General features: G+C 31.1%; 2 protein-coding genes across 2 annotated transcripts; both read right to left on the reverse strand.

Annotated features, from left to right (window-relative positions):
• Window positions 1–51: 51 nt before the first annotated feature.
• On the reverse strand, window positions 52–5670 carry LOC146911110 (histone-lysine N-methyltransferase EZA1-like). Its single transcript, XM_085730812.1, has 15 exons — window positions 5300–5670; window positions 4617–4882; window positions 4283–4444; window positions 3914–3998; window positions 3616–3756; window positions 3454–3501; window positions 3086–3366; window positions 2869–2998; window positions 2237–2463; window positions 2019–2150; window positions 1549–1636; window positions 1417–1464; window positions 1200–1328; window positions 927–1004; window positions 52–541 (listed from the first exon to the last, which is right to left on the reverse strand). Exons 2-15 carry the CDS (start codon window positions 4829–4831, stop codon window positions 341–343), a joined length of 1965 nt encoding a protein of 654 aa, XP_085586938.1. The 5' UTR covers window positions 4832–4882; window positions 5300–5670; the 3' UTR covers window positions 52–340.
• A 6247-nt stretch (window positions 5671–11917) lies between these two features.
• On the reverse strand, window positions 11918–13974 carry LOC146911111 (DELLA protein RGL1-like). Its single transcript, XM_085730814.1, has one exon. The coding sequence runs from the start codon at window positions 13837–13839 to the stop codon at window positions 12169–12171; it is 1671 nt and encodes a 556-aa protein (XP_085586940.1). The 5' UTR covers window positions 13840–13974; the 3' UTR covers window positions 11918–12168.
• Between the last annotated feature and the right edge of the window lie 1100 nt (window positions 13975–15074).

A 15074-nucleotide genomic window follows, 5' to 3' on the forward strand; every position in this document is an offset into this window, starting at 1 on the left:
ATAACCTTAATGCGAAGCAAGACTAGCCTAAAATTTTGGGTACCATAAAAATTTGGTGAAATGTAACCATGAAATTATGACATTCATGAAAATTGGCAAGATTAACATCAAGAGATACAACATCATCAGTAAAATCCAGTATTGCTTCTAAAAAATCCCTCTAGCCTTAAATAATATTGAATAGAATAACGTCCTGCTAATGTACCAAAAAAAAAACCTCTAGCCTATTTATTTTTTATAGTATTTCAATAATCTATATAAAAAAAGTTGTAGGATATTAAAATTGTTAACGGAGAGAAAATTCGGTACAGATTACACGCTTGATCTCCACTTTATACCATCAGCGAGAGCACTGTTTCTTGGCTTTTCCTTGAGAAAATGTTGGATCATCATCTTCCTTGGAACCATCATCCAGAAGTTTATGAAGCCATGGTGGTCGACTATTTTCGTCATACCCGTAATCAAAGAAAAGCTCCTCCCCAGCTTCAATGTGTTCCTTTGCAAATATTCCTACTCGATGATCCCCATTAACAAACACAATCTACAATAGACCACACATTATTTGCAATTCAATAATGAAGTACACAGTGTAGAGATTTGTAGTTTTGTAGTTTTGAATAACAGAAGGAATATGAAAGAATAAAACGTAACAGAGAGAATGTGGCTGCAAAACTAATTTTATTAAAATGAGAAACTAATGTTATATTACAGATCAAAAGAAAGTAACTGAATGAATAAAATGCTCCTTAATTATAGCACCACTACTTACTAAGTGAAACTAACTTGTCCACTAAAACAAAATAATAGATATTTTGCTTTGACTTATTCAAACTTAAAACAAACAGAAAATATGCTAGCAGCATCCAAAGACACGTTTTCAATAAGATCAAAAGACAAGTTTCATAAAAATGAGTTGCTTGACTCACCTTTCCATAGCAATTAGCTTTTGATGCGTGATTTGCAAACTTCAACTTGTTCCCTTTGCGAAAAGCATCAAGACAGTACTGAAAAAATTCATAGTATAGGTTAATATGGAGTCATTTTGCAGTCATTTTGTATAGTAATTAGATTTATCTTTGTAATTAAGAAAGCTCTTGATAAAAAATAAAAAAAAAAACTAATTGAGAAAGCTTGTCCATAGAAGATATGCTAGAATAGGCTCAATTTAAGAGAAATTATAATTGATACGAGACACTTACCGTATCATTCAAGTTAAAAAGGTACGAAAAGTCTACACGATCATAAAATTTTCCACGCTTATCAGCTTCTATATGAGAGATTACTTCACCAGTGTACTCTCCTAAAAAATCATTTTTGTTTGCTGGGGCCTGAAGTGTATTAACAATTGTCAATCAGTGATAACAATACACTCACAATTTTTTCTTATAAAATAAATCAAGTGCAAACATCTCTAACCTTTAAGAAAGCTCCCCATCCAGCAACATCAGACCTTGCCCAAAGAATCTGACAAATATACAAATCAATTAAGGAAACTGATATTTCATGAATTAAATGTAGATAATGTAAAGAGCAAAAAAATAAAAATACCTTTTGTTGTTTCCTTACAAGAAGCATCATGTTTTCACATTGATCCTCTCCACGATGAGACGACTCTCCCAAGTTACCATCTCCACAACTATAGACAAAATGCCATAGTTAAAAGCATTATATTAGTTACAATTTAGTTTGAATCACCTCTGGCTGAAATGATTTAATAGAAAATATAGAGAGTACAATTTGCTTAGGTACATCAACTATCGTAGCAAAAGATACATGACATACTTAATTCAATTTTACAAGGAAAACATCACTTATGACCAAAAACATGCAGTGTTTATTTTGTTAAATAGAATGAGAGAAGTACAAATAGTACTTAATTCAAGTACAAGGAAAACTCTTCCGGCCACAAAATAATAGAGAGGGTTTGTAAATCACTCATAACACAAACAAAGCCCCCTTTACCAGAGAAAATAATACATATAGGAAAAATGAAATAAATTTAACATTAAAGACATTACCTAACCCAACAATTTCGACATACATCAGGGTCACAATCTCTCGAAGCTGCAAAACATGGACAGTGTCGACTTCTACACTGACTCTTAGTACACTGACATCCTCCAAATCGATTTTTACAGAGCTTTGAACACCTGAAGGTAGAAAATATAACTGATCACATTGAAAACATAATTGTTTTCCATCGAAAAGGAACATAATTAAATGAAAATTGACATACCCGCAATATTTTTCACAGCAAGAACTATTAAGAAGACATGGACATTGCTTTCCACAGGCTCCCTCACATTCACAAGGTGTATACTGCTTCTCCAGTTTGTTTTTCTCATCAGTATTTCTTCTTCTTTTCCATTTAGATGGAAGTCCACAAGATTTTGAAGAATATTTGAACTTCTTAGATTTGCTCTTTCTTTGCAACGACCTTGACCTCGATGTCATCTCATTGTCCTAGCAACATAACCCATTCAAAAACAATTTGACGATCTTTGAATAGTGGACTACTGCATAAATGTTCTTGTTTGAAAAAAAAATTGAAAAATTATATTCAAGTGCCAAAGTCATATGACTTTGCAGACTAGAGAGAGAAAGTCTCTTTGACGGTGGTTTGAGGATGGGGATCTTACGTGGAGACCCCATCCCATCCCCCAATAGTTTACTAAAATAACATTAAAATTGTATAGATAGATTCAAATGTTTTACATTTTATATTTGTTTATCTATTCACATAACATGCAAATAAATTTATTTTTCGTTAAGTTTACTAATGCTACAAGACTCATAATAATATCTTAGACGTAGACTACAAAAAACAACAAGAGATGAGTATATGAAATGAATGATTGTAATGCTCACAATGCGCATTGCATCTGATGTTCCATTTTCGTCCATGGATCCATGTGGCATTGACTCTTCAGCATACATGTATCTAGCAACTTCCTTGCAAGTCTTCATCATAAAAAGTAAGTTCTTAGCTATAAGACAACTGCAAAACATAAATTGCGTATAAGCCAAAATATTAGAAAAATGGTTAGAGCTTAAGTGTGAGGTGAAAAATGAGAAAGATTTATACCTATTTCTCCCAAACATTTCTATTCCCTTCAAGTATAATTCTTTTTCCAAAAGTTTCCAATCCGAAAGAGTAGTAGACTCCTCCTCAGCTTGTCCTTCTATTGAGTCACACAAGTGTTTCGATTTTGTTTCCTCCATATCATTTTTTTCTTCATTGTTAGCATCCAAATTTAAGCCCCTCATACAATTACTAATTGTGACATCTTTATTATGAAGGTAACAGTCATCACCACATGGTTCTCTGGGACCTTCAGGTTCTTGCCAAACTGGTTGCTTTTCGAACTGAGAAGTAAACCATCAAATTAATTATTCATTGATACTGGAAGCATGCACATGTTAAGAAATGAATGAAGAAACATGGTTGCTTACTGGGTATATTATCTTTTGAGAACAACCGTGCAAAGGACAATCAAAGATCTACAAAAAAAATTACAAAAATAAAGACACACAATATAATCATTATCATATTATAGACAACAATATGGTGGTGAAAAAAAGGCAAAATATTGATATTATTTTTCTTGTATTTACCATGCAACGACGACAGTAAAAATGATCAAAAGTATCTAAAGAGGCACTCAAGCTTTTGTTCAAGCTTATATCAGTCTGAGATTCACTTTCTCTACGATCTTCATCATTTTGGTCCTTTTCCTTGATATTTTTATATCGCTCCTGCATATTTTGATTGAGAACATTTGTCCATGACATAAAATTAGCTGCTCGTACGTAATTAATACAACAAATATCACAAAGAAACTTATTTTTGTAATACATATCAGAATTAACAATCATCAAAGCTATATTAATCTTGTAAATTACTCTACATTACCTGAATTTCTGAACTGGTACCTCCGATGACATCCTTAACAATACTCAACACTTCCTCAGTTAAACCATGTTCATCAAATACCGTCCTAATATATTAAATAGTCACAAGATAATATGTTTAGTGAAGGAGAAACTTAAATTATTTTAATGAAGTAGAAAAAATGATGCACAATAAGTATAAACTTTTCGGAGGTCCAGCAAAATATGTATTACATATCAATTAAATTTGAAATTTAAGAATTTACATCACTAACAACAGGTATTGCAGTCAATATCTCTAATTATTTATTGTCATTGTATCTCTAATTCTACTGATAAATTAAATAGAACTTCTAAATGCAAATATAACAACATGTACATTTTGATTTACCTAATAAATCGGTCTTCACCCTGAGAAAATTTACGTTCAACTTCCTTGTGCTCGTTTGACTCTTCATCACTATCACTGCATACTAATGTTTCACCTTCCTGATGATCATAATATACATTTCTTTTTCTAGAAACTGACTGATCTGCAGTCATTTTTTCATTTCTGTTTTGCAAGAAATGTTTTCAAGAAGTAGTAAATAGATGACACAAATTTAACATAGGTTGATCAATAACATTTGACATCAAATGCATATTAAACATACACTTTCACTTCCTAAAAAATTTCATGTAAGAGGATTCACAACATATCATTGAAATTTATAAGTCAAACACACCTGGCTAAATGTATCCAAGACGTATATGGAGGTAACCTGTTGATGCTTGGCATCCTGATACTTCTCACAGGTTTTTTGCTACGGTCTTCCTCTCCCAAAACTTGATGATCGGGTTGATGATTGGGACTATAGAACTTACACGGTGGACGATTCATTCTTGAAGAAAGAATATTTCCTCCACTTGGTAGTGATTCATTTTTTGATATTACTAACATGGCCTTGGAAAGTTGACTTTGAAGATTCTCCCTATTCTTCTGAAGCTTTTCCTGAGGAAAGATAATTAAGATTGACTACATGGCTTGCTCATAGAAATATGCAGGGAAAAACAAATTAAAATAAGAAATGAAAGTTCTGCTACAAAAAAAAAATCAAGCTGTGCCACCAAAACAACAATTACGTAAAAGAGAATGCTTCATGTAAGGAAATAGAAGAGCTATTCCAGTACCCTAATTGCCACTTTGTTCTCAACTTTGACATTAACCAAGTCCATAAAAAATTAAGAGGAACTGTACTAATAATAGTTCCTCAAAAACAACTTAATTAACTTAACATAGAGATTAAAATGTTGACAACATTTCCCCCTCAATTTATAATGGAAAATAAGAAGAACAATCGTGTAGCAAACATAATTACACATAACTATGTACAAAATTTCAAAGAATTAACAACCGAATTGAACTCACTTTAATGGATTCAGCTCGTTCATTTTGGATTTGCTTTTTCACCAAATGTATCTTGTTCGTCAGAGTTTGACGAGTGATTGTTGCTCCCCCTCCATGTTTTTCCTATCCATACAATAAGTATTATTAGTATAACACAAAAAGAAATGAAAAGAATAAACTTGCATACATCCCCTTTCGTGCAAGCAACAAATTAGAAATTAAAGTGATTTGAAACTAAGCATGGAAACAAAACTAGTACTCGCCCCTAATGAAGGGTTTTCCCTGCTTTGACCGGGGTGGAATATGAGTTTGAATTTTCTCCGATTTCAAAATACACACACCGAGGCGGGTAATTGAGATATTGGTACCGTACTCGATTCCGTCTCTAATGTGAAAAATTATTGATATGCAACATGCAAGCCTCTAAATGTCATCCTTACTTTTGAGATATTTTTTAACTTTTAATCATTGTGAATATTTTCCCTGGTTTGCAATTGACAAATACACATGATGTTGAGTATTTTTCTACTCCCAAATGGATTAGAATAATAATAAAATGGTGGAAATTAATTTATGGTAGTAGGTTTGGGGAAAAGTTTGGGTTCGGGGCAAGTTCGAGTTTGGGGTTGGAAAAACATTTTTTTTTATTAAAAAAATTATATCACTAAATAGATGGGGAAGGGACGGGAATACTTGAACCCATTATATACGGGGATGAGATTCAATTTCTCATCCTTGTCGTAGATTGGATAGATTAACATATAAGTATATGAGATCCAGGGACAGGAACCTGTCCCTGTCCCGCCCAATTTCTATTCCTATTTGAAATGATGAAACAAAGAATTGTTTATTTACATCATTTTTCTATCCAATTTGGAACAAAATAATAATGCACGATTATCTAGGTTAAATTCTAAAAAATTGTTGCCATGTGTGAAGAATTGATGATAGAGATATCAAACACGAAGATGAGTCAGTGTCGATAATTATTTGAGAAAATAACATAATTGAAAGTAATCTTATATGTTGATGTCGAGATACAGGCCAAACATTAAACACGCCTTTGATGAGAAGCGTCAGTGTCAGTGCTACAAAGGTTGTCATACAAATGCAAACGATGAAATGAAAAACCTAAAATAAATTGAGCAAAACCAGATAAAGTATGAGATTGATGGAAAGAGAAACAAACTTGAAGTCTAGACGCCGAGCTTGTAGCATCCGAGACCATTGATGAAATTGTTAATGCACAAAACCACTTTGACGAAAAGAAAGATGAATGACGAGAGTGTGAAAGCTGAAAACGCTACGTTGTTTTAAATATATGCGTGGAAGAGTGTTGTTCGTTTCTTTCTACATTATTTGGGGGCGCGCCACCACTCTAAATGCAAAAATAAATATAAAAAAATAAAATCTTTAAAATGATATATTTTCTCCGTCTCTTAATACAGGAGCATCTAACAAAAATTACGAATGTTAATTTTTTTTGTTGGAATAATAAATTTGTTTGAGAAAACGTTTAACTATTACTAAATTATCCTTTGTGTATAGATACATTTTAATAGTCCCGTGAACTTAGCTCAATTGGTAAGGACAATGCATAATATGCAAGGTCTGAGGTTCGAACCCCAGACACCACAAAAAAAAAGATACATTTTAATATTATTTTTCATATTCTAATTCAACCAATAATATTAATAAGGAGTATTTGGAAAAGAAAAGTAATAGATGAATCTAAAATTTATACATGGTCTTATATTTAGCATCAAACAATTTTTTTTTGTAAACGGTCTTATAATTACGTACAAATAGAGTTTTGATTGGTTGACACCAACTGTGAAATTTAACATATTTTAATTGTAGTAGAAAAATTATTAAATGAAATAAATGTGTAATATTTTTTTTTTACTAATTCTCCCTTAAATAATATAAATGTATAGTATTTGTAATATATATTTTTGAAATCGAAAAATTATAAAAAGAAAAGGTAGTTTAGGCGCGATAATTCGGGAATTAGGCGCCCTCTTTTGTCTTCCAAATTATTTTGCTTTAATATCTTATCTTATCTTAATCTTAATATTAATATCTTAAAGAAAGATTAAAGATAAAGACAATGTCTCCAATATAAATTCAACAAAGAACCACTATATTAAAAAAAAACAGCAAGTACCACTAAAAGATAAGAACAAAAATTAATGCTGACCTATGTTGTTGTTATTATTAATATTATTTTAAATAAATAGTTAATTTATATACATATATATATATATATATATATATATATATATATTAGTATATTATAGAATTTTCACTGTTTTATATTATGGGTTAATTGTTTAAATTGACCTTATAAAATATGTGATGTCTGAAAAATGACCATGTAAAATAAAAAGTACATATTTTAACTCTGTAATTTGAGTTTCTTCTTATTTTTGACCTTATAATATACGCGTGGTCCAAAAAAGTGATCTATAAATTGAATTTTTTCATGATTTTTTTTCCAAGCATCTTTATAATGTTAAAACATGGCCTTACACAAAAAAAAAAATAGATTTTTCCAACTAGGGACGAATTTATTATGAATTTTTATTCCCTATAAATATGAATTTCTTAAACAATTGATAATTAATTTTTATCTCGTTTAAAAACTCTAAAATTTCATGGTGAAGGTTCTTATGATGTTCTAACCACGCCTACAAAATCAGAGAACCAAATTTGACCTGTGAGTATACGCTTACTCGGAACAAAATTGCAATTTCGCATGTTTTGGTTGAAAAATAAAAATAAACCGAAACTTCTTTGAAATACTATGAAACTTTGCATATCCATTTTATCTATTTATATAGATGTCTCTGCAAATAATCAGCTCAAAATTAGATTTCTAGGTTGGGGTTTTCGTTGTTTTATTTTTGAGTTTTTGACGCTTTAAAAATTAATAATTAATTCGTCCTTAGTTGGAAAAATTCTAATTTTTTTGTGTGTAAAATCTTATTTCAACGTCCTAAACATGCTTGAAAAAAAATCATGAAAAAATTCAACCTCTAAGTTGCTTTTTTGGACTTCAACTATATTACATGGTCAAAAATAATAAGAATCTCAAATTATAGGGTTAAAATATGTGTTTTGTCTTTTACAAGGTCATTTTTCAGACTTCACGTATATTACATGGTCAATTTCAATAATTAGACCTTATATTAATATGCATAAAAGTATGTTCTTATAAAAAAAATGTATATTAAGTAATTATTTTATATTAAATTAATTTTAGTCATAATTTATTTTATCATAAAATAATTACCTAAAATACCTATTTTTAATCAAATACATAATTGAATTCTTTTCTGAAAATTCTTTGCTATTAGAACTTTCTTGGTCAAATATTTTAAATTTTTTAATAAATACTAACTTTTTCCACAAACAGTCGTAATAATATGGAAATACTATAAATTCATTAACAAATTATTAATAATAACACGGTCTGTTCTTGGGCTAGTCACCGTATTTTTTATTCTTATCTTTCTTGTATTGAACATTGTTTGATTAATGATAATAGTTAAATTTGCTTCTGTCAAAAAAAAAAAATTATTAATAATAACATAAGAAAATAATTTGTAGCTAAAATGTATAACTTATAGTAATAAAAATGGCGTGTGGATTTTGCTAATGATCATTGGAATTATGGTGAAAAAAGGATCATTAACAAATTATGGTGAAAAAAAAGATCATTTGTACTTCGTTTCACCATATCTACAAATTATAGTGAAAAAAAATGTTTTCTGTCAAAAAATGGCGTGTGGATTTTGCTAATGATCAAAATCAATTATATGTATAACTTTATAAATAACCATGATTAAGGTCAAACATTTACAATGATTTATACTTAATCAAATTTATTTTTTAGACGAACCTCCTCCTCGAAGTCTCAATGCAAGCATACATTTTTGACATCAAACTAGTGCAATTCTCATCTAGAGCGGTAAGAGACACTAAGATATATGAAACAATATTCATCTTTGCAAACTTGGATGCAAACTTACGACTGTACCAATTGAGCAAAATCACAAAATAAGCTATGAGAAGGACAATGCCAAGGTTGTAAATGTCCGATGTCATATATTATTGGGAAAATTGATTTACTTGGCTTACACAATTAGTGTAGTGAGCCAATTCATGCATGATTCGATGGTGAGACATTTGCATGATAGACCATGTTCTACAATACCTCAAAGCGACTACAAGAAGAGGACTATTGTTTCAAAAAAGGCAGAAACCTAACTATAGATGCGTATACTGATTATGATTATGCCAGTTCAATGAATGATAGAAGATCTACATCAAGCTATTATGTTTTCCTTTGTGGGAACCTTGTTGCTTGAAGGAGTAAGAAGCAAAGTGCAGTAGCTAGATCAAACATTGAGATAAAATTTAGAGCTTCAACACGAGAAATTTGTGAGCTATTGTGGATGAAAATTTTGCTAGAAGTTTTGTAGATAAAATGTGAAGGTCCTATAAAGCATTTTTCTAACAATAAATCTGCCATCAATATTGCTCACAATCTTGTTCAACATGATAGAAAAAAACAGATTAAGATAGATCGATATTTAATTAAAGAGAATCTAGATAGTGGGTTAATAAATACAACTTACATTCCTTCTTGGTATCAACTTATAGATGTGTTAACAAAGAATTTATCAGAAAACCTATTTAATCAGCTTTACCTGCAAGCTTGAAATCATACACGAACGGACCTTCTCAATGCATGTGTGGTTGTAAGCACAACAACATGACCCACTGTTTTGTTATGCGACCGAAATAGAGATCACTAATCGGTCGTTGTTTCGGTCGCCTTTAAGGGCCCGTTTGAATTTACTTATTTTTGAGCTTATGAAAAATAACTTATTCAAATAAATAAGCTTTAATGTTAATTTATAAGTTCTCGCTTGCAAAAATTTCTCGTTAGCAAAAAAAAAAGTACCAAAAATATCCATCTAATAAAAAAAACACAGATTCGATTCTTTTAGTTTGAAATCCTTCCTATTTTTGTCCACCAACAGCCCAATCAGACATAAGATGTTGATGTGGGAGGGGATGTTGCTGCTATCACATGTCACGGCAAAGAAAATTGTCTCCAAAAGTTTTCCTCACAATATCTTTTAGCTAATATTAATTGAGGGACTGAAATAAAGGAAAAAAAGGGCCTTTTTTTCCTTATAGACATAAAGTTTATAAAAGTGACCTATAAGTTGAATTTTTTCATAATTATTTGGAGGCATATTTAAGATGTTAAAATAAGGCCTCCCAAATAAAATTAGAATTTTTCAATAAAGTATTGATTAATTATGAATTTTTAAAGCTTCAAAGTTCAAAACAATGAAAACCTCGATCTATAAATTGAATTTTAAGCTCATTTTTTTTGCAGATACATATAAATAATACATAGAAATAATTTGAAAAGTTTCATAGCAATTCGAAGACGCCTCGATTTAGTATGATTTTTCAACCAAAACGTGCAAATTCACTAGTCATGAGCAATATGATCAATTATGTCACGTCTTTTGTGTGAGTAGACTGCTGGAGGAAAAAAAATAGAATCTTAAATTACAATGACATAATCTTTGTCTTTTTATTAGATGGATATTTTTTGAACTTTGCGTATTTTTTTTTTGAAAAAGCCAAGATGGAATATATTAAACAATAGACGCTAAAGCACAACCAAAACGCCTAGGCACAAAAATGGAATATATTTTTTGAACTTTGCGTATTACATGGGCAATATGATCAATTAACCCTGCAAATAACTTTTTTTTATTTTTTTTAAGATAAAAGAGAGTATACATGTATTATTATTTTACTTGCAGTTGTAGAAAAAACATTATGCTTGAAAAGATTCACTAAAACTTTGATGATATGTTATAATAAATTTTTTAGGGGGAAATTTTATTTTGATGGGAAAAAATATATTTAAACAATTTAATAATATAATGTATTTTTTTGTTACTATGATATATAGGTAAAAAGTTTCCACGGTCACTTAGCAGGGACTAATCTCCGTCGGAGAACATGTTGGGTAAACCAAATTTTTCATACATACGAGTCAAGAGTCGAACCCCTGACCACATGTTTAAGGGGCACAAGTTCCTTAGGACCAATCCATTGTTTGTAATATAATATTTATTTTAATATGGTAACAAATTACACGCGAACCGTGGGAACCAACATGTATTTTGCTATAGTTGATATAAAACCCTAAAACAATAATTGTTTTCGTGAAGATCCATGTCTCATCCTAATAGAGACAACCGCCTTGGAGAATTTATCGGTAACATGAGCATCTCTAGAGCGAAAAATCAAATTATAAGTCATTACATTATTGAAAAAATCTGATTGAAAGAGGAGAACCCACTTTACGTGCTCCCGACAAAGATTAGACATTTTTAAGCAGTGGTGAAAACTTCTTACCAATATTAACAATAAAAAAAAAGACTCGTTATATTGTGAAGATTAGTCTCTTCACTGGACCAAACTAACCTTGAAATCCCTGAATACAAGTATATATGATTCAGTTCGTTTGCAAATTTAGCCCAACTAATTAACTAAATCATGGCATTGAATCATGTTGTTTGAGCATGACAATGAGGATGATGGATAAGTTTTTAGTATGCTTCATAAACAACCAACTTAGCTATCATGCTACAATAAGCTAAGACATTATTTAAATTCATCTATTAACCTGTAGCAAATCAAAACACTAAATGCATGTAGAGTACAGAGCAAATATAAACTATGTTTCAAACAAAAGAAAAATAGATTCAAACAAGCCAACAAATGAGGAATTAGAAGAAATTTAAACTTGGCATTATATTTCACAAAGAAATCAAAATTGAAGATCACCATCAAAGAAACCTCCAAGCTGAGATTGAATACATTGGAGTCCCCTTCCATCCCAATATCAAACACTTCCCATTCTTTTCCACATCGCAAAATTTCCCATGATCAAACTCTTTAGACACCAATTCAGCTTGGTAAACACATGCCTCACTAAACCTAGTTTCCACCATTCTATACCTTGCAAAGAATCTTCTCCAAACATCAATTTTCACATTTCTAACAGTCCTTTCTCTACCTTCTGATGCGACAATATTTCTTATCCCTGCAGATAATATTCCTTCTGTTATCATCCTACACTCATCCTCCTCGCTCATACATGTTTCAGCCATATCGAAAAAAGCCGAGTAGAAGAACAACGCTTCAACGAATCGGTTCACAAAAGACTGCGAATTAAGACTTGCTTCAGTTTCAAGTACTATCATTATACATGGTTTGATATATCTCAAAACTCTCATCAAATTTTCCATAGAATTCTGCCTTGATATTAAAGTCCTTAGAAAATATGGAGAATAAACGGCAACAGCTTCATCCTTTTCAATTTCAAAATCATCTTCTTTGATTTCCAACATATCTTCTACTAAAACAGGTTTATATAAAAAGGGCAAGTTCAATGATTCAGCAAAACTAGCTAAATTTTTGCCAGTTTCTTCAATTTTGTTCTTGCATGTATTAAGTCCAATAGCACTTACCTTAAAAATTTCAACCATGCAATCCTGTCTCTCAGCAAGTGCTTGCATCAAAGCTATGCACTGGACCCCACTTCTTATATCAAAATCTATTAGATGAATTTTAGTCTCAAACTTAACATGTTCAACTATAGCTTGTATTCCAGTAAATTGCATAACTTGATTAAAAGGAAGTTTTTGATGACACAAAAGTACTTTTTTTGAACCCATCTTGTCAAGTAACTCACTTTCTTCATTTTTATCTGACCCTTTAATCACTCTTCCTGTTTCTTTCTCTATTCTCTCTTGAAGTGCTTGTGCAAAATGAAAGACAATTCTTTGAACACAATTTCCCGTGATAGAAGAATTCCATTGACAATATAAAAGTAATTTTTTTGCACGTTCATATTGTTGCAAACTTACTCTTTCAGCTGCTACATAGAGAAACTGTGCAAGTTCAATGTCTCTATTTTCTTCCTCAGATAAACCATTAAGGTCAAATCTATAAGGGTGTGTTTGGATGCAAAAAATTTCACTCCAATGAGAAGAAGAATATTGAGTATACCTTGCTCCAGCTACTCTTATTATTCCTTCTGTTGACATCTTTTGATGCTGTTCCAAATTTGAAGAAGCTTTAGTACTGATTGTGTTTTTCTTGTTGAATCTGCTTCCATGATTTCTCAGAATCTCTAAGGATGATAAATATTGTGGCATCTTCTGAATATTGTTTTCTAAAGGTTTTGGAATTGGAACTTTGTGGTGATGATTATTTTGTTGATTAGTTTCTAGGTTGATATCTTCTACTAATGACAAGAAATTACCAACTTCAAATTCTTGTTGTTGTTGATCATGATTTTGGTTGTTGAACATGTTGGGTAGTTGTTCATTCTCATTTGGAAGAGGATTGTTAATTTCTTCCAACAATTGTATTCCAGAAAAACTATGTTGTTTGTCTTGGAACACAACTTCTTCTACAAAGTCATGAGTGGAAGAAAAATGGTCAATTTCCATGACGGATTACAAGAGAAATGAAGAAAGGTTTCAGTGATTTTAATGCAGGTAGAAGACAATGTGTTATCTAGAAAAATATGAAGGAGAGAGTGTAAGTATTTACTCAAGGTGGAAAACTTATAATAAAATATAAATGTTCATGCCAATGATGCCATCAAGAAATGAAATTTATAAGGAATACGTAACGCTGATGGTGTGATTTTGTCATTGTTTTTTTCATTGCAGTCGTTAGCCAGCAATTATAAAAGGCCTAATATTTTAATTATGTATACACGCTAGCAGACCACATTAATATTTTAATTATGTATAAATTTGTCGTTATGGAAAGAATGATTAAAATTCAAACAAGCCATGAAAGGACACCTTGAGTTTTATTTGTGTGTGTGTTTTTTTATATATCAAAATAAAAAAGTTAAACCCAGAGATCATAGAGAAAACGGATTTGCTGTTTCTAGGAAAACAGGGGAGTCCAACACTCCTGCAATTTTCTTCTCATAATGCATATATGTATTATTCTGCAAACCTAAGTTCAATGTATTAAGTCATATATAAAACCTAACATGGTAAAAGAGCTATAGATTCAGATCACCCACTGTTTATATTCATGCACCAAATCAAATAGTGTTGGACATGAGGAGTGTATTGGAAGAAACCCAAGTCTCATATATTTACACTAGTGTATTAGATGCTTATTTTTTTTTTCTCATGTGTCAAGATGAATAATAAACTAACAAGTCACAAGATAATGTGACATTCTAACTTAGGTGATCTTTTAAGAAAGAAAATCAAAGTGTATGTTCTTATAACAGAGTTCTCTGCTGCAGAAACTCCATACATTCTCGGTAGTTCTACCTTGTAAGCATTGCCATTGATTTTTTGCACAATTTTGAATGGGCCATCAAATCTAGGAGATAATTTGGACTATACGTGATTAGGAAATCTTTATTTTTGTAAGTGTATTCATACCAAATCTCCTTCCTTGATGTCTGCAACCATAGTCACATAATTCTTGTGATCAAGGGAGAATTGCGAATTGGTACGTGAGTACCGAATTCGGGTACTTCGGCGTATTGGTACGCACAAACCAGCGAACCAAGCGTACCAAAGGATGGTTACCGCTGATTGGTTGAAAAAAAGGTTTAGACTACAAAGTAAATATAAAATGAATCACCATGAGTTGAGGACTGAGTGAGAAGAACATGAACAAAGAGTGGAGAGTGAGAAACTTGGTAGAA

The sequence above is a fragment of the Medicago sativa genome, chromosome 7 (assembly GCF_051527215.1).
Source record: "Medicago sativa cultivar Bolivia chromosome 7, Bolivia_mono, whole genome shotgun sequence".
Taxonomy (NCBI): Eukaryota; Viridiplantae; Streptophyta; class Magnoliopsida; order Fabales; family Fabaceae; genus Medicago; species Medicago sativa.